The sequence below is a fragment of the Lygodium microphyllum genome, chromosome 28 (assembly GCF_053477565.2).
Source record: "Lygodium microphyllum isolate KBCC chromosome 28, Lygodium_microphyllum_v1.1.10, whole genome shotgun sequence".
Taxonomy (NCBI): domain Eukaryota; kingdom Viridiplantae; phylum Streptophyta; class Polypodiopsida; order Schizaeales; family Lygodiaceae; genus Lygodium; species Lygodium microphyllum.
Window position 1 is genome coordinate 70,507,593 of NC_141162.1, and position 27,171 is coordinate 70,534,763.

Genomic DNA, 27,171 nt, shown 5'->3' on the forward strand with positions numbered 1-27,171 from the left:
ATGTAATTTACAACACTCTATACATTTTCAGATCCACGTCGCCATCCAAGCACACAAAACAGAAACAACATATGTAGCACACCTCTTCTAAGTTTAGCGGAGCAAGCAAAGCGAGCGAGACGGGGATGATGGACCACAATACGCACGAGAGAGGAAGGTACGACGCGCTCCTCGCGCTGTGTGTGCCTGTCGGTCCTTGTTTCTCTCGATAATTGGTGCCAGATGGGGGGGGGGGGCGGGGGGTCTCAGATGAGTGGAGGGGAAAAGTGCTGATCAGAACGTATCTCGCCCATACAGGGAGATTTACATTTTTAGATGTAGGTGGGGAAGGACTCTCAGGAGGAGAAGCCCCTCGGACGCGTGTCGACTGGGGAGTCCCTGGACCACGGATGTAGGGCCGCCTAACGTTTAAAAGCAAAGGCAAAGGACGTTGTGTGATGATGACAACGGCGCAGGGTCGTGCGCCTAGGTGCGCGTGTACATTTGCTTACGACCCTGTAAGGGGGTTTTAATGATTGTGTAGATTCACCCATTTTCCATCCTGCAGCTGCTGTTTGGCTTTGGGGGCCAACTCCAAGCCCCCCGCCCCAATTTCAATTTCCAAATGCCAATGTGTGTGTGTGTGTGTGTGTGTGTGTTTCTTTGACCGAGCCCTTTTCATGTTGAAGCCGCCTCTTACTCTTTTTAATTCATTATTCATGCCTACTATGCTCTGGATAGATCGAACTTTGATGCAAAAAAACATCAAAATCTATCTTCTTGAACTTCTCCGATTCCCATCCTTCCTCGCCCGCCCTTCCTCTCCAGAGTCCACAAACGAACGACACCTAAGGGTACGTTACTTTGGCCAAACAAGGTCCACCTCGCAAGAAGTCACCTTCCCCTATCAGCATGAGTTTCTTTCCTTCGTCTTCTCTACCTAGGCATGCATTTCCCCCTCGGTACCATGTTTCCCCTTAATTTCTGGGTAAAGCAGCAGCTCTTTTCAATCTCAGACAATGACGCCCCCTTTCTTGCAGGAGTGCAAGCTGGACAGGTCACAGGCTTCCTTCTTTTCATGGTGTGCATCTTTTTGTCATCAACCCAGAGTCCAGATCACACACCTGGTCGCTTCTCGGCCCCATCGTACGTCAACAGCAGCGCCTTCTTCTAGGGTTAATAGCCCCAAGAAGAATGCGAAAGGATAGCTTGCAGTCACTGGTCAGCCACTTTAGGATGAAAATTTGGGACTAGGGAGGCTGGGCTGTTGCAGTGCTTCTTTCGGACATATACTATCATGAGCCAGTAAACCCGAGCCTTTTCTGGTTTTTGGTTCACACAAGGCGAACTGGGATCATCAGCGTCCAGTGCCACCTGCATGCGACAGCGCCTACCTCTACCTCTCCGCTTATAATCTTCAACAAATACTAGTGATTACCTCATCGGATGCGTCTTCCAAATTACTCTAGGGCCCTTCCTTTTCTCTTCTTTCTGATTACCTACTCTTTCTCACTATATTGCCTCGCGTTACTTCGATCTGCCATGCCACCAAAACTAACTGTAAGTATGCCTTTTCCCCCTTCCCCCCCCCCCCCCCCCCCCTTGTTAGTGCAGGATCCTGAACGGTCCTTTAGTTGTAGGTAACTTTTGCCAGCCTTTAATGATCAGGTCATGTCGTGAACCCATTAGCACCACATCCACTAGTGTCAATTTCTTCGATCGCACAATCCCACATCACGACTCACGAATCACGATACGCTTGGGTCGCATGAGCTATTGCTGGCGTATTCTTAAGCTTTCCTTCACTTGTCCTAACAGATAGCACTAGCAGCTGTTCTATAGTATGCAGAGCTCATCTCCCTCTAGTAATAGGAATAGGTGTAGCTATGTTATGAAGCCGCAGAAACTTCCGGATGGGAAGGAGAGCTGATCGAATTATCCGCTGGGAATGCTCGTCCCGCGACGTGATCTCATGGGATTTTACTTTTGATGATCAAGTTTGTAAAAATGGACACACAACATTGCGATAGTTCTCATTTGTTGTGTCGCCTGATTGGTAAGAGCTCAAACCTGTCATGAAGGTTTGTATGTGTCGTGCCGAACATGTCGACCTATATATTTCACTCTCCTGCACACGAGATGTTAGGCCATGCCTCCATCGTCTCGGCGTTTTGCAGCTCCTGTGGGATAATGGCACCTTTGCAAGCGTAGATTTTACTCCAGTCTTCATTTCTCATGTCTATTTGGTTAGTGCTGCCACCAGGATTTGTCTTTTAACAATTCATATTTGGCTGGCTGCAGGAGGCAGGATAACAAGGCATGTTTCACGCACATGACGATGTAATAACTAGCGATTGTACTGATCATATATAGTTAGCCATGGAGGAAGCCTTGCTGGATTCGTTTCCGAAAGGGAACCAGAGTAATTTACAGCAGGAGCAGCAGCAGCAGCATCAAACGCAAATGACGAGCCAGCACCTGTTCTTAAGAAGTCCGTCGGGACAGAGGGCGCACCTGCAGGCGGCGCCGTCTAGACGTGCAGGCGCAGCTGCGCCGTCGAGCTTGTATGTGGAGCACTCACCCGAATCGACCGCATTCGGGTCAAGCTTGGCGAATTCATCAGATCAATCCAACTTGTCCGAGAGTACTTCTAACAGGTCGCCGAATCCCAACTTCCGAGGTCGTGTTTTCCCTCGACCACCAGCTTGTAACCTCTATAGTACTCAGGCCTTCGGCCCGAGCATGCAGATCACAACGGTAGCTCTCAATCAGGATCATAATCTCAGCAACGCCATCGAATATTCCGCTGCCAGCAGCAATACTCATCTCATGCAAAACAAGCACCTGCTGCCAGCTTCAACGGAACAGTCTGCCCCAATGACGACGACGTTGAGCTTCGAAAATGTATTCTCTGCAAGAGGAGTAGCAGGAGGAGGAGGACCAGCAGCAGCTGCAGGACGAGGAGGAGCTGGGCTTTCTGCCGATATTAATGCGCCGCGGACATCCAACATTAAGCTCAGGACTAGCTGGACTACTGGTTATGAAGATAAGTCGACTGTCTCTGTAGGAGGCTTGAACCTTAGCCCTCTTGTTCTCATTCAAGGGGACGAGGTCATCGATCATGGTTCAGAAGTCTTGAGGTCACATGCCGCCACTACACTGCTTCAGGCCGGTGATATGACGTTCGGTCCGCAAGCGCAGACGAACATAGACAATATTTACTTACACTCCAGTAACAATAGTACATGCACTGCATTGGCTGATGCCAATATAGTGCAGGAAGCAGATTTTGTGGATACATATAATGACCAAGGATTGCCAGAAGGCCTCAAAGTGAGCTTAGGTCAAGCCCAAGGTGGCCATATGACTGGTACAGGGAACCTGGAGGAGCAGTACTTATTATATGACAGGCTTTCTGGGTCGGTTTCAACACAATTATTGACCAGCTCCTCAGGAACGTCTAACCGAGGAGGAGGAGGGGAAGGGGGAGGACCAGCTACTGATCGACGACATGATCAGAGCTACACCAACGTGGTCAGCCGCCACCATATCCAGGATCAGCTGGTTACCTGGAGCTGTGCTAATAACGCCAACTCTGCAACTACAGGCTCAACAGAGCTGCTGCTGTTACCTCGTATAGATAATGGTGGTGCGAACGGCTCCCACCATGCATTTTCTCATACCATGACTAGCAGTACTACTCATGCGGCTGCGCCGCCACAAGTGAGCTCCCTTCATTACAATCAGTCTCATGCTCCCCAGTTGCTTCTTGCTGCAGCAGTGGGCGGCACGAGGCACTCCAACGACAACTATAGCAGCTGCGCCTCCGGTGCAGGCAGCGGCTTCTTATTACCGGCCAGCAGTTCGATGCAGCAAGACGTTCCCAATTCTGATCATCATCAGTACGCCTGGGATAAGACCCCGGAAATGGATCTTCGGAAAAGCTTCAATATAAATAACGCGGCGCAGCAGCATCTCAATAGGCACCTGCAGCGGACGTTTAATATTGAAGGGGACGACAAGTTCGCGAGCAATTTGAGGCAACCGGCCGGTGACCTGTCCCTCTTCTTCTCCGCCCCGCCTGACCCTACGCCTCAACAGCACCGCCCAGCCAGCCTGTCCCCACTGGACTCGAGGCTCTCTCATTCAGGTATCAATTTGGCTTTGGCTCAGCTATCCAATCCCATCCAGTAATCCAACTTGTGTTGACCATCGGTAGTCATCTATTTCCGCCGCTTTTCTGCCTAGGCTCTCTTGGCGTTCTCAGGAGCTCCAGATATCTAAGGGCAGCCCAGCAACTCCTTGATGAGTTCTGCAGCGTTGGAAGAGGGAACACAAAGAACGAAGAGCACCAGCAACCTTGGCCTGATCCTCAACATGGGATAACTAATAAAGCTGCTGCAACTCTGCCTTCCCATCATACGTTCAACAAGCAGCCGGGTAATATCGACCCATCAACGGGCAAGCCCGTATTAAGTGCAAAAGCTACGGAAGATCCACAACGTCATCACGATCGTCATAATCATCATGATCAGGCATCCGACCCAGATCACTCAGCTGCCGCCACGCCTCGTTCAGCTGCAGGCCGATCTTCATCCCAGCAGACAGCTGCTGCAGTGCAAGTTGACGGCCTGTCATCCAAGCAGCTACCCGCTGATGAGAGATGCCACCTCCAAATGAAGAAAGCGCGGCTTATTGCTATGGTTGAAGAGGTATGTGCGTGTTTCGCTTCTTTATTGCCATTTATAATGTCGTTAACACAACATTTATCACCCCAGTTTCCACGAGTTTTGGTTCGTAAATAATGCTATTCCTCACATGTTATATGCCAATCACCGTTACATGGTACATCTTCGGATGTAGCATTACTTGCGTATTCAGCCCCCGAGATGGTATTGCTCTTGATCTCTCTTGTTCGGTCCAATCGCATCTCAGACGTCAAAACCACTCGTTCTCAAGTCCTTCGGCTTTAGTGTTATCGTGGATATAAGTAGTTCAGTTCCTCCACAAAGTAGCCACTTAATTTCTCTCTATGAATACTATCGTGAATGACACACAGTACCATGCATGACCTTCTGAACTTTCAACTCAAAACTTTCTAGTTGCAGGCTGCAAGCATAGCCGGTTAGATCTGAGAGCCATGACACTGACTACGTCTCCGGACACAACTGTACTTCCAAAAGCTCACTTGACAGTTTACCCGTACGAGTTTATGTGGCATGGTGCATGGCTGTTGTGGCCATCACATTCTGTTTCGATTCTCTCTCCCACCTCGACGCATAGATGGCCTTGCATGGGCGGGATCCATCCCTGGCTTTGCTTACACATGATCACTTGTGTTTCTGACCCGATGTTCACATAAGGTTGGTTATACACCAAATGATGGACATTAAACCTCTCTTCTGAGAGTGGGCATGCAATTTTTGAAACTGGGCACGAACATGGTTACAAAGCTTTTCCACATCAAAAGGACATAATTTGTAAAAAAAAATGTGAAAATAAAATAAGTTTATATGTTTTTTTACATTAGTTGCAAATGCAAAAACTGCATCCTTGTTTATTATTTTACAAACTGGGTGAATTAGACTCCCCCGTCCAAAAGTAGGTGAGAAGTTCATTTATTTAGCAAGTAAATGACAAGTCATGTCCTCTCTAGTGTGTAAAGGACTGCGGGTGCCTAACCCTTAAAGAAGAACTTTGATTGGCTAATACGTATTAAGTGGGCAACTAGCCTAGAATGTCCTTTAGTGTATTTTTCCCATACAGATTCCCCAAAGACTAGTTGAAAATCCAGTTTGTCTTAAAGAAGATAAGATGTAGTTATTAAACCCACTATTCCCGCCCCCCCCCCCCCACCCCCAAAACTCTCACATTTCAACTAGCTCCTTTCTTCCATTGAATTAGGAAAAAGTTTTGACCATTTTTAAATTGCTAACTAAAGATATTCTATTGCATCCAAAACATTTGAAAAATGTTTCTACCTTCATTTCTTGACACATAATTTTGATTTTGGAGATCCATATGTTGTTGGATGCTTTATCCCTACCTAGCTTGACCTAGTTTTATCTAACATGGTGAATCAGTAAAAACACACTTAGGGTCCAATTGTGCCCAAGAGGAGTGGAGCCAGCGATGTCAAGGAGAGGAGGGTTGGGGTGCTATCCAATAGGCCAGGAAGCAGCCCGTTTTTTGCGCCGCAAATTATGGGGCTGCTCCTGGAGGGTTGGGGATGACCACCTAGCTCAGCCCTACTTGATCAGTGGCTTTTGAGCTTTAGAAAGTAAAGGGGAAAGGCTGATGCTTCATGGGAGAAGGGGGAGAGCAAGATTTGGGGCTGGTTTTCTCCATGAGAGCTTGCAGGCAGCTTGTGGAAGGAGGAGAGAGAAGACCCTCCTTGAAAAGTAACCCCAATTAGACTTTCTTCTAACTCCTGTGACCACGGTTACTAAGAGTTTACCTTCAAAATGGGCCAAAAATGACCCACAAGCTGCCAAAGTCGGTCTTCCTCCCTCTAAACTTGGTCCAAGCCGCCATTAATGCTCCTGCTTGCAGTCCTTGTAGTCCAGAAGTCTTTGGGAACTCCCCTACTGCTCCCTGTACTGTGTTACTTGGAGAAAGTTTGCAAGTTCATGCTTTCAAGGTAAGAAACATTACAAACTAAACTCAAGAAATTGGTAGTATGTCAACTATGAGTAAGATGGATGGCAACACAAGTGGCCACATGACTGCCCCAGTCCCCCTAAGAGCATTGTACTACTGTAATATTAATAAAGTGAAATATCCTACAAAAAGTAAAGCTATTCTAATTAAGAAATAGATTAGTTAGTCATCCTATCCAAGCTATAGAAATGTTTGGATAGGCAATACATATGTTGCCTTTTACTAAAGGTTATGATGCTTATTTTCAAAATAGCCTTGAACATAGATAAGCATAGCCAAAAAAACAATTGGGTTTGAAAACACATATAGATAGGTGTAGTAGTCCATAGACTAGGAATTTATACTCTTCGTTTGTGATATCCTTCTAGAACTTTTGGTTTATGAATTGTGGAAAGGAGGGCAATCTATAGGACATCCTAATCTCACCCTATAACTCTAAAAAATAGCCTCACTCAATGCAAAATGTTATAATGTGGCTATTTTCCATATTTTCTAAGAATAGTCTATTTTTTTAGGGGCATAAATGAGGGTATTTCAATAAGGCAATTCAATTTGAGATTTTCTAGAAATCCTTCTCAACAATTAACAATTATGTTCCAAAACTTTCATTGGAACTACTTTGACATGGATAAAACACATCCAAGGATAACATTATACCACTTTTTATGCTTTCTTTAAAATGTTGTTTTTTCAACCAAATGTATGAACTTATATATGAAAGAAGATTGCCTAATTTTTCTTGAGATAAGAATTTATCAATTTCAAGAAATTTTTACAAGATTGACATATGAAAGATCACCTAATATGAAACAAGATTGGTATATGAATTTCAACCAAATGTATGAACTAGTATATGAAATAAGATCGCCTAATTTTTCTAGAGATAAGAATTTATCAATCTGATGATGGCATCTTTTAGGGATGGCTTTTGCCTTATAGAGTAGCCCTCACCCTACCTCAAATTTTAGTACATCTAAAGGTAGATTGAGGCATATAAATAGCTATAATAAGTTTTTGGTTTGGATTAGGTTATTTATGCTTAGAACTATAAGATAAAGCATTTTAACCATTTGGTAAAAATGCATTGATATATAACTTATTTACGACTCCATGTTAGTAGGAGACCTAATATGAGCAAAATTTTCTCATGACATTTGATTGGCTAGTTGTCAAAGAACTCAATGTTTAGTACCTTGATGACATTCAATTGTAGGCTTGTGGAGTGTAAATAGCATTCCACCATGATAGATTAACATTTACGCACAACAATTTCAAGACACATCTCATAGGGGAAGGCTTGATCGCTTGTATGCTTCTTTTTTTGGCTTGTGAATGCAAAATTATTTCATAGTGTGAAGGTGGAGTCTAAGAATAAAAAATTCCCAATCATCTTGAGTCCCACGAGTCTAAGATCTAAGAATACAAATTTCCCAATCATCTTGAGTCCCGTATACATCAAGATAAAAGTTACTTAATGTTATTGGATTTTGTAACACTTGTTAGAGAAATGACCTCATTTTGTCGCTGCATGTACTCAAGAAAAATTTCCAAGGAGGAGAAATAAATTACAATTACCTTATGTAGGCCAGTAAGCTAGTGATATAACCTCAAAATGAACTTGATCAATGATTGGTTAAGATTCTTCAAACTTTTGAAAGCTAAATATATTGTGCAGATGATTAATAGAGATGGTCTTCTAGGTATAGTTTAAGCCCTAATCCTTGTATTTCAATATTTGAAACAGTTTGCTAAATCGATATTGACACATTTTATAGAGATCAATACATTACATAGGTCTTATTGCAACAAGTATAAGTTTTGCGCAATATAATAATTACAAGAGTAAATCTCTTGCACAACAAAATAATTTCAACTAGTACAATTGCCAAAAGAATAAAGACTACCCTTGCAAAATGTTTTCACAAAATTCATATTGACTTCTTGTAGGGGACATCAATTCTTGATGCAATGTCAAACCTTAGCACCAATAAGTCTTAGTTCAAATAGAGCAAGAGAAAGCTTTTGATAGCATGCAATGGAATTATTTTAGTTGGAAGTGTTTGTCTTGATGATTTGTTTGGGGGTTGAGAAGGGGGAGATTAATGTCATTTTCTTTTACAATGCATGCCAAGTAGGCTTCTATGCGAATGGCAAGGTTATTATTGAGGACCTCTCATTGCAATGTACAAGAAGGATAGGTTGTCCACCAAGCCATTTATAAAATGTGCAATCACCGCTTTTTTCTTTTTCAATGCATCTAAGAGAACATGCTAATAGGCATGATAATGAGTTTGCATGTCACAAAAAACTATTAGGAGTACACAAGCCTGTAGAAAAGAACAAGAAGACTTCTTTAAGCATCAATCAAATGTTTTCTTTGGTTTAGTTATCAATGTTACTTATATAGCTATAGTATTTATATAGCAAAATAAGGAATAGAATCTCTAGGATGGCATGAAGAAGTTGTCAATAAATGCCCAATCTATAGGGTGGATAAGTAGTTGGTGAAAGTATTTCTTCATTATCACAAGTGGAGACTTAAAATGGTGAACAAACAAGTTATTGGTGTATTGTTAGAACATAGTTTTTTGGTATACAACATAAGCCATTTGTAATCAATTTTATGCCCCCAAGGATGCAAAAGGTTTGGGAATAATAAATCAAAAGTGTCACATAAATATATGAAGCATTGGTGTAGAAAGCCATATATCAAAATAGAATATGAATCTTTATTGGCGGTTTGAAATGGACATATTTTTTATAGGTCAAACCTAGGCTCTTGGTTAGTACTTATAAGCCATCTTGAAGTAATCAATGAAGTGATAACATCTCATACATAGTGGATGTTCTCTTTCAAGGGTAATTGTAGGGCTACGTGTTATAAATTTCTTCTGTTTAAGCAGCACACTTTCGAGTGCTTACTTAAAAAATTACTCGAACATAAATATTTGTGTAGCATATATGATGAGCTTAGATATTCCATTCGGTGGGTCTATGCATTAAAAATCACATAAAAGTAATAGTTGATATCTTGAAGGCATATGGTACAAACTATATCTAATATACAATGTACCTAAGAATGTCAAGGAGAATACTCTTTTGTCCACCTAGATAATCCAATTGGTGGATCTATTTCTATTTAAGCAGCACACTTTCGAGTGCTTACTTAAAAAATTACTCGAACATAAATATTTATGTAGCATATATGATGAGCTTAGATAATCCAATCGGTGGGTCTATGCGTTAAAAATCACATAAAAGTAATAGTTGATATCTTGAAGGCATATGGTACAAACTATATCTAATATACAATGTACCTAAGAATGTCAAGGAGAATACTCTTTTGTCCACCTAGATTTGCATCACCCTCTGATATTGTGTACTCAACCTACAAAATGGTGTTCATGATTAAATAACAATACTGGTTTTCATAGTTTGTTTACTATTAATCAAACAATGCTTCTTATAAATAGAGTGTTCCTAAACCATAACCAAAATTGTTAGGCTTTGTTTGTGTTTAGCAACATATATTTTGGGATAATGAAACTGTTTTTCATTTAACAAATTCATATGCTTTGTTTGTTAATTAGTCAAGCAACATCATAATGCTTGTCCTTTCTATCTCATGTATGAAGTAAACTATATATCATTTTGTTTGATTATCTATGAAATGTGATACAATTAGTCTCATATTAATATTAAAGAACATACTTATACTATTTTCTTTTTCTTTGTGTCTAGCTCATCCTCATATTATATGTTCTAGAAAAACTTGTGGCTTGGACGGAAAAGGTGATTTTCGTTAGCAACATAGGAAATGATAATTATACTTCTATTCCAATATAGTAAGAAATATTTGACACATGAGCACAATTGGCTCAACATGTGTAAGGGATATCCTTCGACTAGGAACACACACACATCACCACATCATTTGTTATATATTTTCATGGTTAGTCTTGCATTGTCATAGTGCAACTTAGTTTAGTGCTATCTTATTTTCTATCCCCATGACCAAGAAATAATTCAAGGCAATTAGAATCATCAATAGGTCACAAATGGCCAAACCACTCATGAGTATGTAGATGGGTATCAAATTCATTTGCTAAAGTATTTGAAGGGTCAACAGACTACATCCTACATTATGAAGTCATTGGTGATTTTTATACCCCTAGGAAATTCTATCCAAATTCAAATCAACCTTCCTCAATCAATGAGCTTTGTTGAACTTTTTGAATGATGAATAAGCAAAAGATCTAGTCTATCTTGAAGCTGGAGTATTGTAATACCTTCTATTTGCATCATGAAGTGGCAAGGGGTTGTATTAAAAACTAGGTAATCCAAGAGGTGATCTTTAATAGCTTTTATTACCCAATCTTGGGGATGTTTGACTATAATTTGTAACTATATTAAGGAATTGATGTGAATCATAATTAATATCTACATGCTCAAAAATAGTACCTTGAGGAGGAAGGATTTGTCTGTCATTAGTTTACAACAATCGAAACCATCTTCATCGCATTAGGCATGGGCAATAGCACAATACCATAACCAACTCCAAAAGTACATCATTTAAGTAATGTTAGAACTATCAGTAGCTCATTATTGTTCAAAAAGCAAGAACTCAAAAGTGCATAAGTTTGACCTAGAGAATCTATTAAAGAGTTTTCCATGTGGGAAGTGGCATACCTGAGTAATGTTGCATTGAAAAATTATGGGTATATTATTGAGAAGGGATGTGCTTTTTTAAAAAGTGAAAATGAAATGTCCTTAGAAAACATGTCTTGAAACTAACTCCTACCCATGCACTCACAACTAGGTGACCTATTATATCTATTGTTGTTAGAAGTAAAAACATAAGTTGGTTTCCCCAAGAGAAAGGAGTGATGCTTTCTTGGTAGACTAATAGCTCTATGAATTGATAAATGTACATCAATGGTCCATGTATATCAATGCATTTGTAGCTTAGACACATTGATATATACGAATATAAATGTTGATAAAAACACACTACTCTTTGGTTTTTTAAAGAAATTAGGGTGCTACTAGTCATAAAATTGTAGCTTGTAATAAAGCTCCAACCATGCAATCAGTAGCTTCTTGTTTTTCAATCTTGCATGTATGAACATTGAGAATTATTCACTAGAAGAAATACATCATAGTAAATCAAACCAACATATCAATTAGCATAATGTGCATCATGTTATATTCAATAAGATGTTAAGCAATATTATAAAATGCCAAAACTAAATGCATAATTCTAGTATAATATAATAAGGAGATCACCCAAACATGTTTCCTTGTCTATTTATGAGATTTCATGAGTGTGCATATCTATATTCAAGCCAAATTTTGGCTTGAATTACAAAAATGTAATATTGGAGCTAAAGGTTGATCCATTGACACAACTAATCTTAAATCTACATTCTGCAATTACACATGCTAGGATGGGCATTATGGATGTTGATGCTTCAGTGGTATACATGGAGCTTGTTCTCTGAGAAGTGTATGTCATGGAGAAGCACGAGGAACATTTGGCAAAGAGATACATTTGGAGCGCAATGTCAAGTGAACCTAGTTGAACTCCAATTTGGCATTACATGTTTTGGCCTCTATTGCCATCTGCATGAGCTTACCAACAATACATAAATTGATTGTGCCAAAAAATATCACTCTCAATATTATGTGGGCAATTAGTTGGTGCTCCAATTGTATATAATATGTTAATAGTTAACACACTAGTTTTTACACCAACCTAATAATCTCCTTAGTCTATCCAAGACATAGACCATTTTTCTTACGATTAAAAAGTGCATTAATAACCTTGAATTGCACTTTCAATGATTCTTTATAAGCTTAAATAGTTCTACAAATACTTCATACATAACTAACATTATTAAATTTTTGAGTTTCAAAAGTTAGTAGTGTTTGTAGCCTAACATAGCTTCTGCTCACCTTATGCCTAGTCAAATTTTTAGTTTAGCCTCATCTACCTTATGCTTATTGTATGTGTAGCTAGGCTATGAGGCTAGGCATTCACTAGGCATAAGGAAAACATAGGCTAGACTCACACTAGCCCTAGGTGTATACTCAAATTGGTCTAGGATATACTCAAGTTAGCCTTAGACATACACTCAAATTAGTCTAGCCTAGCCTAGCCTATGCTTATCCTATACTAGTGCCTAGACTAGCCTAAGGATATGATAACCTGCGTCTATGCATAGCCTAACCTACGCCTAGCCCAAGTTATGCCTATACCCAAGGGGTCCACCCTATAGAACATGTAAGATACCACACGAGTTCAAAAGAAAGGGTATTATTTTTAGTAAAATTTACTGAAGGGGATGCAATGGCAGTGAAGAAGGAGAAGAGGAAGATGCGAGAGAGAAGAGCACACACAATGTAGGTGCTGTCAAGAATGATATGACAACGTTATTGCACTATCTCATATATATGAATAAAGAATATGGGATGTCACTGTACATGGGTAGACCTAAGGGCCTTTTACCCCAACAACCTTCCATTAAAAAGCCAATGGGCCAAGGAGTGAAAAAAACAAAGAAAAATAAAAAGAGACAAGGTGAGGAATCATGATGTCTCACCCAACGCCCAATCGAAAAGTGAGCTGTGCAATAAGCGGGAACCTCTGTGAAAGAAGAGTCAAGTATCCTCGCGTCCATGACATTGAGGAAATAATCGATCCCACAACTCCATATAGTGGAGCAATCCAAGAATGCTTCTCATGAAGCAAGCACAACTCATGAGTGCAAGGTTGTAATGTATAAGCATTAGAGGAGCGCATAGCATCAACGTGGCATATAGGAGACAACTGAGAGCACATAGAATTTCCAAAGTCAATCATAGAAGAAGAGCAACATGGTCTCAAGATAGTATGTGGCCTCAGCAAAGCGGAAGATTGATATACGTTTGTAGTATCAACCATAAAGCGCACTGAACGTGCATCAAGAGGCTTTAGAGATGTCAGTATCATATAAAAGACAGCATGGTGGCTGCATATAACTTGCTGGGTATCCAAATCCCATAACCTATAAGCTTGAAAGTCACCATCTTCATAACCAAGGAGGATGCATCTGCATGACATAGGCATATCTAGCATACATATAAATGCCTAGCAGCCAAACATCCTCAAGTAATCATAGGAGGATCTCATGGCACTCCATGCCTTGTGTGGTATAATACCATCCAAAGTCAGACACGACATCCTATTAAGCAAGTAGACTGTCATGATAAGGGCCCCAGTTCAAAAGCCATAAGATAACCCAGTTGTGGTAAGCATAGAAGCAACCTTTGCTTGTAAAGTCAAGCACATGCCATGAGCAATCCCATAGTACCGTGGACATAAGAAATCAATGCCAGACTGTTGACAATAGGACTGAAAGCAGGGAGAGATAGCATGACTCTCATAATCCATCTACAAGAACCTAGGCCTGTAACCAACAGAATCCATAAACCTATCAAGCATAACTGCGGCATCCTCAATCCGCACTAAGGGAAAAGCCTAAATACGATAGCTAGCATGATCCACAAAGGTCACAAAATATGATCCATAACCATAATGGCAAACATGACTCTGCAGTACATCATACCACATAGTAGCATCCAAGTCAATGCAAGACCGATAAGTGGCATAAGATCCTGCAATGGTCAAGCTCTAGGAGAAGCCCAAGTATCTATACAACAACATCCAAATAAGTGGCTTTGTAAAGTACATGACAGTAGACAAAGTGCATAGCTGGGTCAACATCAAGAGCAACTGCTCTTTAACTTGTATGGGCAAAAGCAATCCAACTAGCATAGAAGCTAGGCCACACAGAAGCAACAAAGCCATAATTGCTAAACCCAAGCATTGTCAAGAAGTCTATTGATCAAGGAGTAGCCCGCAAAGAACCAAGCATCAATGAGCAATGAAAGCTCAATAGCCAACTGCCAAGACAATGGAGCATCTGCATCCAAGTAAATCCAAGATCCATAATCATGGCATTAAGGGCCAAATAGCATCCAAGCTGCAAAAGTGATAAGCCGACCAAATGCAAACTACTCCACAAAATTCTCAAATGCAAGTCGATTCAAGCCCAAACATCTGCCATACTACAGCGGCGAACCCAAAAGCATTCACGTCAAACATCAGTTCCATAATGGGTAGCACAGGGCATAAACCTTGTTAAGTGAAATGCTAGCTATAAAGAAAATGATTGCGAACCAAAAATTGAGCTCTACTCTTTGCTCAAGAAGCATTTGTGAGTATAAACGTCAAAGTGGCATCATCCAAATACATCAGCATATCATCCCAAGTAGTCAGGAGCACCTATAGACCATAGGTATAACCAAACTAGAGATAAAATAACCTGTCAAGGTAGCATAAATTCCAAACAACAATGAAGTGTCTGCATCTAAATCAAGGCTGAATAGCTCTCAAATAGTATATCCGGGCAATAAAGCGTGATGACCAAGCATCAATACATCCAACAGGACACCCGAATGTCAACAAAGAGCATTATACATAAGCCGTCCCTGATAAAACCTTGCTGCCCAAACAATGTAAGTAGTAAATCCCTGCATAAATCGAGCTATGGAAGCTCAAACCAAGTCCCAAAGCATCTCAAAACATTGATCAAACATCCCCAAAGCATCTGGGCATCAAATACAAGTCTCGGGAGCATCACATAAGCTAAGAGCATGACATTTTCTTGTTGTAAATCAAACTCAAATCTGTTGCAGAACATTCTGTGATCAGAATTTGGCAGATCTAACGTCAACATTGCGTCTAGAGTGTGCCAAAACCCAAGTTAGACTCTTACCTTGCCTAAATCAAGTTTTGGATGCCCGAGATATAAGAAAAATATAAAAAATTTGAGCCAAATTTTGAAATAGGTGCAAAAAAAATGTGAGCTGCTATTGTGGGGCCTGCTAGTTATCCTAAGGATAAGGGGGCAAAATGGGGGCATACAAGGTGCCCAATGAAGTCAAAGAACACTTGCAAAGAGCCTATGAGGACCGGGGAGAGGCAAGAGATGAAATCTTACCTTGGGGGGAAGAAGCCATGGCTGGAATTGAAGCTCCAAGCTCTAGGTCTTCAATTCGGGCTGAAGTAATGTCGGGCCAATCTCCACGATCAACCTCTCATACCAGTTGAAGGGGATGCAATGACAATGGAGAAGGAGAAGAGAAAGATGCCGGAGAGAATAGCACACACAATGTAGTTGCTGTCAAGAATGATATGACAGCCTTATTGCACTATCTTATATATATGAATAAAGAATATGGGTGGTCACTGTACACGGGCATGCCCAAGGGCATTTTACCCCAACATTTGCAAGATTATATTTATAAAATAAATTTTTTAATTATAATTTTAAAAAATCCATAAGTTTAGTAAAGTAAAAGGGTCAATTTTAAGGCCTTATAGCATATAAAGAAAGGGTATTTCTTAGTATCCTTTGAACACACGTTATATAGATGATTTCTTTTAGGTGGGCCTCTCAGGTGCCTATACAAACCTTGGCCTAACATAGCCTCCCTTGAAATTAGCAAAGCATATACCTAGTGTAGCTTAGCCTAGTCAATGCCTAGGATAATCTATGCCTACCATAGCTATATATGCTTAGGCTTAGGCTAGGCTTTGATGTAAAAGGGCCCATTTTAAGGCCTTATAGCATATAAAGAAAGGGTATTTCTTAGTATCCTTTGAGCATACGTTATATAGATTATTTCTTTTAGGTGGACCTCTCGGGTACCTATACAAACCTTGGCCTAACATAGCCTCCCTTGAAACTAGCAAATCATATGTCTAGTTTAGCTTAGCCTAGTCAATGCCTACGACAATCTATGCCTACCATAGCTATATATGCTCAAGCTTAGGCTAGGCTTTGATTAGGCTAGGTCTATGCTAAGTTAGGCTAGGGCGGACTTAGGCTAGGGCTAAGCTAAGCTAGGTTTATGCATAGACTAGACAAACACTAGAGCTAGGTAGGCTACATAGGCTTTAGACTTATACTATGTTTAGCTAAGGTGTTCGCTAGGCCCAGGTCTAGGGCTAGGCTGGCTGTAGTCTTATGCTAGGCTTAGGTCTAGGAAAAGGCTAGCTCTAGCTTATGCCTAGCCTAGCTATGCTTAGCCAATGCTAAAGTTTAAGCCAATGCCTAGCCAACATTAAGCCTAGCCCTAAGCCTACATCACGTCTAAATTTGTGCCTTCTATAAGCTTAGTTCGAACAAACACAAAGGCATGGTGATAGACATTCATACCCATACTAAATCCTTTCCATTTGCATGGAGATGCATTTGTACACGTACACAAACACAAATGTGTAGTCCCCCACATACACACATATACATACATAATGTAACCATTGTAGCTATGTGGCTAGGTAGCAATATTCGATCTGAATAATGGTTTCTAAATGTATATTATAGCATTATTTGGGGTCTTCTCGTATAATGCCTGCATGTGCAAATAAAAGTCTTTTCCACCATAAAGCTTTTAAATTTTTTTTAAAAACACACACACACACACACATTCGAGGTTCTCTCTCTCTCTCTATATATATATATATATATATATATATATATATATAATCTATAAAGTCTAGACTAACTTATATTTAGTTCTTATTAAAAAACTCTTAAACTAATCTATATTTATTTACATATTTAATTAGTTTTCTATATAATTAAATTAAATATTTTTATTAATTTAATTATTTAACTAGAATAATTTAATTACTTATTTAAACTAATTTATGTATTTCAAGTGATTTAACTCATTTAATTATTTTAACTATTTGAATTTTCTTGTAAAGTATTTTGATAACCTCTAACTTGAAAAAAAAAGTCAAAAATCCATTTTGAATCAAGCTTCATACCAAGTCAAGCCAGATACTCAAACACAAGTGCTTGCAAAGCTTGTGACAATATGCAAATTTCAAGGATATTTCAATATAGTTTTTTTAAATTAAAAATATTTCAATCTAAAATCTTTTGATTGAAAAGATTTTCAATTCAAATGTAAGTAGTATTCAATCCTTTCCTCAAACGCTAATGTATTACAAATAATATGCCCAAATTTTCGAGGCTAACTTAAAATTCAACCATTATTCATGTCACAAATGCTTTTTAAAAAATGTAAAATGCAACTTGGCAATGTGCTATGCAACATCATAGTTCTTTTAGTTTTTCTATGGTCGTTGGTCACACATCTAAAACATATTTAAATGATACAAAAAGAGACAATGTCAAATGTGCTATTAGAGACATCTATAGATGTGCTTGTGTAGCATATTCTAAAAAAAGAAGCATGCAATTCTTAGAAAGGAATTGTCAAGCACAAGTTTCAAGGAAAGAACTAGCAAAACACAAGCTTGCAACTTCCAAAGTATAGGCATCCCATCTCCAACATAGAATCACATTTCTCACAAATTTAGTATAAGAAGGGGAAGATAAGAGCAAGCTCTCGAGGAAGAAAGGGGTGCTTTTCCCCATTGCCTACAATTTTAAGAAGGAGCTCTGCTTTTTTCTTTGGTGGCTGCATACGATTATTCTTGCTTGGAGATGCAAGAGGACATAGTCTCTATTTTTTCTTTCTAGCTTACTTATCTTTACTTCTTGCTACTATTTATGTTTATTTTTCCCTTAAGGCCATGACTAATGAATGCTTCATGGGTTTTGATGCCAAATCACCAAATGTGTCCAATGGAATGTTTATAAGCGCGTCTAGATTCTAATTTAGATGCAGACATATATGTTCTTATGAAAGTGCATTGAGATGCACCCATAAAAATTGTCTATCAAATGTGTCTATGCTTGCTCTATGATAGGGGTTTGTGATGTTCATTAATGTGCACTTGTTATGTGCCTTATTCTACTAGGTGCAATCAGTTGTGCTTAGTAGCATTAAAGATGAGTTTACCTTAACCATTACAAAGTTATGTGGATGATCTCCATATATTACAATTGAGTTTCCTCATGTGCTTTTGATCATGTGATGCTTACTTAGATTCCAATAATTCAATGCACATTGTTTGATTAACTCCAACCTTTGTATTGCATAGCACCTACTTCATCTAAGTTAATCATGAACTTCCATAGAAGATGTCAACCTTTCAAAAGTGGAGGTTTTTCCTCGAGGAGCAATGTGCCTTGTAATGTATGAAAAAATAAACATGATAGCATGCGTGCGCACACACACACCCCCCACATATCACAACAATACAAAGATGGCCTTAAGGGCATACCCTAGTGTTAAAATTTTGGGAACTCTTTGAGTAACCATTCTAACCAAAGAGAGAGAGAGAGTCCTCCATAATCAATTGCCGTTCAATGCACATAAATAAACTGTAAAATATTATTGGCGTTACCGACGGACTCTACTTGTGATAAATTTATAAAACTCAATGAAGGAAGGCAAACCGATTGTCTAAGCATGCCTTATGGGCAGTGCTCAGGTACAGCTACTTATAAGGTACCGCTGAACCCCCTACTGATGGCCTTGCATAGCCGGCGGCTAGTAAGTACAATAATCACGCCTTGTGGCAGACCTTGTGCACATGAGGCGTCCCGAGGACGTTTTGGCATCAGAGCAAACGATTTGAAGGCAACTGGCCCGCTGAGTACTCCTGAGTCGTGACTCGTGAGACTCTGAGATGTAAATCTTTAATTCCTTGTCGACGCCCTGGATATCTCGCCAGTAGCTGTTTAATGGGGCTGGGGGGTTTGCAATATGCTTTATTTGAATGGTTGCGTAGTGGCATGTGACGTCGTTCGAGCATCTCGTGGATTCCGGGACCACAACATCTTCGTTGAGGTGTTTATGATCCTTGCCACTTGTTGCATGATGTGATGTTAATTTATGGTATTCTTTCATGACCACGACCATGCATTAATCAGCGTACATGCAGGATGGCATGCCGAAGGAGCTCCTTTTGGTTAGTAGGTTACCCCACCGCCCCCGCCCCCGCCCCCGCCCCATTAATGTTCGATCTATCTTAATCTGAACCACAGCGAGCAGTTGGTGTGGTGCGAGGCGGAATACTTGTATCAGGAGCAGTGACCATGAGGATGCTCTCAAGGGCCTTCCGTTCCGCTCGATTTTGGATGCAGAGCATAGGCAATTTAGCTGGGAACCCTTTTTGGGCTGCAGCATCGTTCATCATGCCATCTACTAATATTATTCGCTTTCCGTTCGACAAGAAATGTTGAGTGAAGTGATAATGCACATTCAAGACGTTTGTGGTATCGGTTCTCCGTAGTAATAAGTCTGATGGAGTCTCTGTACAACCGCTGAGAGGCACTAGTAATTCTCTTCGATTCGTTTGTTTCCAAAAAGGCAGCATTTAAAGGGTTTTGACACACTTCTGCGCCGAACAGGAAGTGCGTCTCTTAGACCCGATACTTCACAGTTATCATGGGATCAGGGCATTCCGTCACCCGTGTGCTTGATCAGTATGCGGGAAATGCCCCAGGTGATGTGACACCACGGTTCGTGTAACTTCAAGATTATAAGGCCGATACTGAGAAAGAAAGTCGATCGATGATGCGAATAAGAAGAGGATGAGAAGACCTCTTTCTTTACGAGTTGATCCCAAAGTAGCATGTGATCTACCGATCCAATGCTCATAGCACGAAACACTTTGAAGTGAATCCACAAAACAGTATATACACATTAGCTCAAGAGACCAAGGTGCTGCAAGGTAGATTAAGGTGCTACATGTCAAAAAGTAGAATTTGGATCATGAACTACGTATATCCAAGAGAAGTATTGAAGAGCTTGAACTCTAAAACCACTTCCTTCAGGGTAATGTGAGTCATTACAGGAGCGTAAGGGAAAAGAATAAATATCAATCAATTGGAGAAAGAGACTATCCACTACAAAATTATACCCATGGAATACACTAGTCAAAAGCACTTGAATTTGATTGAGAATTCGGTATGAGGAGGTGGAGCACTTATGATGCCTATGTGTAACAAAAATGCAGTGGATGATATATTCAAAGAAAATGTTTTGCCATACACATTGGTTTGCCTTGAATTCCCGAAATACATAAGCTAGGACAAGCTAAATTAACCTTCCATCCACTTGACAAGTGAATAGCCTATTTTATTACCTCCTTAGTAATTTTAGGCAAATGCATGTACTCTATATTTCAAGTGACCTTAGCAAGTCCATTCACATTGGTTGCCCATCCTTTGACCCTTTACTCTACATAGCCTTGTGCTAATCTCTTAGCATCTCGGCTCTTTTTGTGCTAGTACCATTACAATCAAGCTATAACATGGAACATGTTTGCTTAGGATCCTTATCTTGACATTGCTCCCTCTTTTGGAAGAGTTTTTGTCCCCCCAAAAGAAAAAAGTGAAAAATCTATTCTTTAGTACACTAATGTTTTCCTAAGTAGAACCTTCTTTCGGTATATCCAATTTTTTCTACAATGAATGAGAGTGTTAAATGCACATTATTATTGCTTCATTTGCACAAGATCTAGCTACTCTTATGCTACATACTTTAAAAGGGTTAAGACATGCATAATTTTTGCCCCAAAACGAGTTGTTAATTGCACATGATGCATTATCTCATATGCTTGTTGACTAATACCTAGCAAATAAAAAATCCTTGTAGAATTGAAAATGTAAGATGTCCTTAAGCACCTCATTCAATACCATTAATCTTACATGGTCTTACCCTTGTCCTTATTGCTTACGTATATTCACATGATGACTAAACTTTAGTATTTCCACATTGTACAAATTTGCTTCTAGATTTTTGTGATATAGGGTAAACATGTCAAGACAAGGATCTTGATTAGACACGATGAGTAGGATAGCTTGCTTGTAGCACTAATAGCAAATAATAGGTGAATACACTAAGATGTTAATGTGGTTAAGGGATCAGGGGATAGCCTATAATAGGGCATAGGATGCTAAGACATAAACACAAGGATATACAGACCAAAGTATCAAAGGATGGGTGATAAGTGTGAATGGACTCACCAAGATCACTCTAAATGAAGAGTCCCTGGGGCTCCCTAAAGATATTAAGAAGCTATTCACTCACTCGAGTGGCTGGGAGATTATCCAATATTTTTCTAATTTTTGTACACATCAAAGGCAAGGTATTCATGCATGCATAACACTAGTATCAAAGAGAGGTTGCATAAAAAATTAATCCGCCACAATCGAGTATATCTAGACTATATTGCATAGGGGTACCCTCTTGTAGCTTATGATTAAGGCGATGAAGACATATATCTTGGCATACTTGGCAATGAGCTATAGATGCTCTGTTAGCAGCATTGGCTACACTCGACAATCAATGTTTTGGTTGAAGAAAAAACTTCTCGAAAGGTTAACCTTTTGGTAGATCACCAATCTAGTACTTTCATAACCCAAGCATGCTTAACTGTAATGTAACTAATCATGAAGCTAAGCCTTTTTGTTGCTCCATCCTACAAAGAAAGTTTTCAAAAGTTTGTTTTAGAAAATATAAAGAGCACTCCGAACTATGAAGTTGAAGGTGCCAGATGTGTTTTTTGGAGCAGATAAAGAGCATCTTCCATTTACAAAATTGGCATACAATGCCTATGGAGTTCTAACACATAGTTTTTGTAGTTTTATAAATTGCTCCACTATATGCAGATATCATGGATATGCAAAAATCTTCCTCTCTCAATGTCAAGTATTATATCATGTTCTCACTATTCTGTATACAACATGATAAACTTGCATATGTGCTTGAGAGTCTTGGGGGGTCACTCATAGATATATAGGTATATCACGTGGATTCAAACGAAGGGATATTTAAAATACCTCTTTTAAACTTTTTTTAAACATACTTAAGTGTGCCATATAAAGGGATCAATAAGAAATTGATTAGAAAAGGGTATGTTGTATTTAGGAAAAACTCACAGATAAGGCTATTTTTAAATAGTTCTTGAATGCACATGATGCAAAAGGTTTATATGTAGTGAATCTCCCAAGTTGAGAGTGTATCCATGAATGTAGATTATTTAGAGTGATATAAAGGATTTATACATAGTGAATTTTGTGAGTTAAGAGTGTATCCATGAATGAGTGTAATGAATCACACTACAACACTAGAGAAAACTATTTGTTGCCCTTAATAAAATTACAACAAAGTTTTGTGATATTTGAAAGTGGTTTATAGGATAACAACCTTCAAGCATCCTAGGTGCATCTCTTGATGAAGAGAGGGTTGCTCCTAGAGCTACTCTATCAACAAGGCCATCTCAAGATGCCAAGGCCTATGGATCTCTCATCGTATAGTAGGAAAAATACTTAAAGAGTGTGGAGCCATATGTGTTTCAAGGAGAGAAACATGATCATAACAAGGATATAGTCAACACTTTTTGTGAAGAATGACAAAGAAAAAGAAATACATATCATGTAGGGGCTTCCTTTAGAAACTTGTTCTAAGTATTTGATTGTACATGTTAGCCATCAAATCAATGTTGAGAATGTAAGCTATGTATATGTGGGTGTGTATATATGTGTAATAATACCACAAAGGTGTGCCGGAAAGGTGTGAGGTGAGTGGATAAGTATTGACAATGAAAAAGTCAAGATAAGGATGCCACCTAAGGTGGCCACTTATATGAGTAAAAGGGCAAAAGGTTATTTATTAAAGAAGGCTTGTATTGAAACAGTGAGTAGAGTGGAATATCAATGATCGAGTGTGCAATCTCATTTTGTCATTATGTCTTTCTTGGTACACTTTAGTCCATTGTGATTATGTGGTATCTTTGTTACACACCATGATTAACCCCACATTGAGATTGTTAACATGGTAATAGAGCCATGGCTAGGGCTCTTGATCATGATGTATTTATATATATAGATATCATTGTATGTCCCTTTATTAGATTTAGCATTAGTGTGTTTTAGCCATTCTTTCTCTCAAAATCTTGCACATTCATTATTACCTGCTTGCTTAAAAATTTGAAGGGGATGAAATTTTATGATTGTTGCTAGTTTAGTTATTCATTATTTCAAATAGTTGTGAAGGTTGCCATTGAAGGATGCAAGAGGAGCCTTGAATCATGAAAGTAATAAGTCAAGTCTTCAAAAAGTATGTGTTGCCAACATCATCATTAAAGAAGTTTCCGATAGAAGTCAAAGGTTTTTGGTCACTTCATCTCTTTGCTTATTTTTTTCTAGCATGGAAGAATTGTCAAATAAGAGAAGGGTTGCTAGTTGTGGACATTGTTGTCCTATTTGCTCTTGCTATTAAGAAAGGAGCATGTGAAGATACATATGTTTGCTTTCATTAGAATGGTAAGTGGAGTTGGGCCAATTACAACCTAAGTTGGAGCATGTCAATTGAGGCTTGTCTCATGTCTATGCTCAAGGATGAGTATGTGAAATGGAAGCAATAACATATTTCACATGGTTAGTATCTTAGAGCCTTCTCAAAGGCAGAAGCATATAAGAAGCACCCTTGAAGGTGCATGTTGAAAGAGCTTGCAGGTTTCAAAGTTTTGAGTAAACTTCAAAGGCTCAAGAGGCAACAAAAATACATCTACCATTGTAGGAAGAGTTAATGAAGGTGCTTTATGGTGCTAATTTGCATTGCACTAGAAGATTGCAAATAAACTTGTGGTTGAAAAGCAAAAAGAGAGAAAGGTGAAGATGAAGAAGATGTGGAGTTAGAAGAGAGGGCAATGGATATGGAAAACACAATAGTAATCCATGTTTAAGAGCTCTTGGCATTGAGAACCTGGTACAAGAATTCAAAGATTCTTGAGAGAAACACTGGAGGCATGGGTCCCTATCAAGGTTGAAACTTAAGCATTGTTAGTTTCAGATATTTGGTTGACACTTTGGGCTACCTTCCATCTCTCTAATTCATTTTTCTTAACTAAGCTATATCTTTCATGGACAAAGAAGAGCTTTCCATTGGTATCGACCTTGGCACCACCTATTTCTACATTAGAATTTGGCAGCATGATTGTGTGGAGATCATTGCCAATGACCAAGGAAAATATACTATGCCTTCATGCATCGCCTTCACCGACATTGAGCAGCTCATTGGTAATGTTGCCAAGAACCATGTTGCCATGAACCCCATCCACATTGACCCTGGTGACAAGCCTATGATCTCAATGCAGCACAAAGGTGAGGTCAAGGAATTTGCGATAGAAGAGATCTCATCTGTGGTGTGTAGACAAAGATGAAACAAATTTTCGAGGCTTGCCTTAAAAGCACTATCAAAAACATTGTTATTATTGCGGCTTCCTACTTCAATGACTCACAAAAGCAAGCAAAGGTGGATAAGCATGCCATAAGACCAGGCTTGCCTCAAAAGCACTATCAAAAACATTGTTGTTATTGTGGCTTCCTACTTCAATGACTCACAAAAGCAAGCAGAGGTGGATAAGCATGCCATAAGACCATTACCATGAGCATCAAACAACTTCAATTAGAGTCGAGAAAATTAGAGTTGTAAAAATGATGGGTGGAATATAAGAAAGAAGGTGTATAAGGCTCAACGACGACATATTATCTTATTGTGATTCTCTTTATTCATTTTTAAAACACTTATAATCCCATTTCTTTTCAATAAGAAAAGACTATTGGATGAAGTCTTGTTCACCCATGTGCTTGTGTGGTAATCATACTCAAGCCTAAGTGCCCAAAGCAAAAGACTTGCTTGTATTCACCCATCACATGAGGGTTCTCCTACATGAGCTGCATAGGGCTCAAAAGCGGTTGTTTTTATGCATGTAAGTCTTGACATGTGTTCAAGATGAGGTGCCACAAGAATTGGCTTGTGTGGGTTGTTTGCCTGAGATTGAGATCTCATAAAGACTTTGTAAATGTGTGGTGTGTAAGAGAGTACACATGCTAGATGTATGAGTGGATTTTTCATGCCTTTCCCAAAACATTGTAATTGTTCAAAAAGGATGGGATAGGTTCACTCGAGCAATTGGTGCTCAAACGAATATTGTACACACATAGTGACATGCATATGGACTAGATGTGTCTAGTCATGTGATAGCACTCCAATATAGCATTAAGGGGAAGTGTTGAGAGATAGCAATTGTGATAGTGCAATGCTACATTGGAATGGTGACAAAGTAAAGTAAACACCTTGCTTAAGAGGGGATGTTGAGAATGTAAGCTCAATATTTATGGGGGCATGTGTGTATGTGTGTGATAGCATCCCAAAGGTGCAAGGTAAGTGTATAAGTATTGATTATAGAAAAGTTAAGATAAGGATGCCACGTAAGATGTCCACTTTTATGCGTGAAAAGGAAAAAGGCTATCTATTAATGAAGCCTTATATTGTAGCATTGAGTAGAGAATATATCAATTATCATCGTTGAGAGTGCAATCTCATGTTATCACCATGTCTTTCTTGGTATACTATAATCCACTATGATTATGTCGCATCTTTGTCACATACCATGATTAGCACCACATTGGAATTGTTAATAATCAACAACAAGTATGAGTGTTATTTGACTCTCTCCATAGCAATCTATCCTTAATCTCTATTACTTGATTTGTATGCATGTTATGATCAATGAACGGTGCTCCCATATTTTGTTGGGTGATGGATCAACATATAACTTTTTAGCTATACATTGGTTAATAAATAATGCTTTCTCCACATCCATAGCTCTTATATCTATATGGTTCCTCTTATGAGTGGGAGTGATGCTACATGGGATATAGAAGTACATGATGTTTTAGAATAGTATGAAATTGACTTTTCAAGTTATGAACATCACTAGGATAGATGTCGTGGGAGAAGCATAGAAAGTATGAAATGGAAATGGCCAAGACAAAGAAAACAATAAATAAACTAGGAAGGAGAGTAACAAAGAAAGTTAAAGCCTTGCATAGAGAATGAGAAGTATGAGTAAGAGCATGGGAGAACCCAAAACATTGAATAGCTCAATGGAGCCAAATATGCAAAAGGAAAAACTTAAGAATTTGGCAAGAAGAACACAAGTATTTACCAATGTTTATGGCCCCTTATGGAGGATCTAGATAGCAATAAAGAAAATTAATCAGATGGATATGATATCCAAGAAACTCACCACTATAAGTTGGAATTTAAGAGCAATATGATCTATTTCACAAGCAACGTGTAAGAGAATGCTTCAAACTAGGAAGTTAGATATCCTCATGATCCAAGAAAGCAAGTCAGATGTCCTCACGATCCAAGAAAGTTAGATACACCAAGATCAACCATTAGCTATAGATGTCCAGGGATACCAATGCATTAGTAATTCTCAAAATAGAGAATCAAGGAGGTCCTCAGTGAGAGGGAAGCAATGGTGGATGTGAGACAAAAGCTATAGACTTTAGAGGATTGAGAGAGAAAAAAACATCAAAGAGTTTTATGGGTATAAAATGAATGGTACATGTATTTGAATTTGTTATCTTCACTTATATATAACCTTATAATATGTACATATATAAGGGGTGCTTGCCTAGAGATTGGTCATTGGTCTTTACCCAACAATCTCTCAAGTTAAAGCCCAATGTGCCTTTA

The 27,171-nt window shown here is 39.2% G+C and overlaps 1 protein-coding gene across 3 annotated transcripts in view; it reads left to right on the top strand.

Moving 5' to 3' along the window:
- The first annotated feature begins 1,052 nt into the window (after positions 1-1,052).
- LOC148011582 (uncharacterized) overlaps positions 1,053-27,171 on the top strand; it is a 77,821-nt gene continuing 51,702 nt past the window's right edge. The window contains exons 1-3 of one of the 3 annotated variants that reach the window (XM_087670137.1): positions 1,053-1,539; positions 2,281-4,129; positions 4,228-4,691. In XM_087670137.1, the coding sequence (XP_087526263.1) occupies positions 2,359-4,129; positions 4,228-4,691 (2,235 nt within the window). In that variant the 5' untranslated portion in view covers positions 1,053-1,539; positions 2,281-2,358. Of the gene's footprint in view, positions 1,540-1,709; positions 2,036-2,280; positions 4,130-4,227; positions 4,692-27,171 lie in introns of those variants that run through there. The other 2 variants (XM_087670136.1, XM_087670138.1) reach the window with 2 other exon arrangements.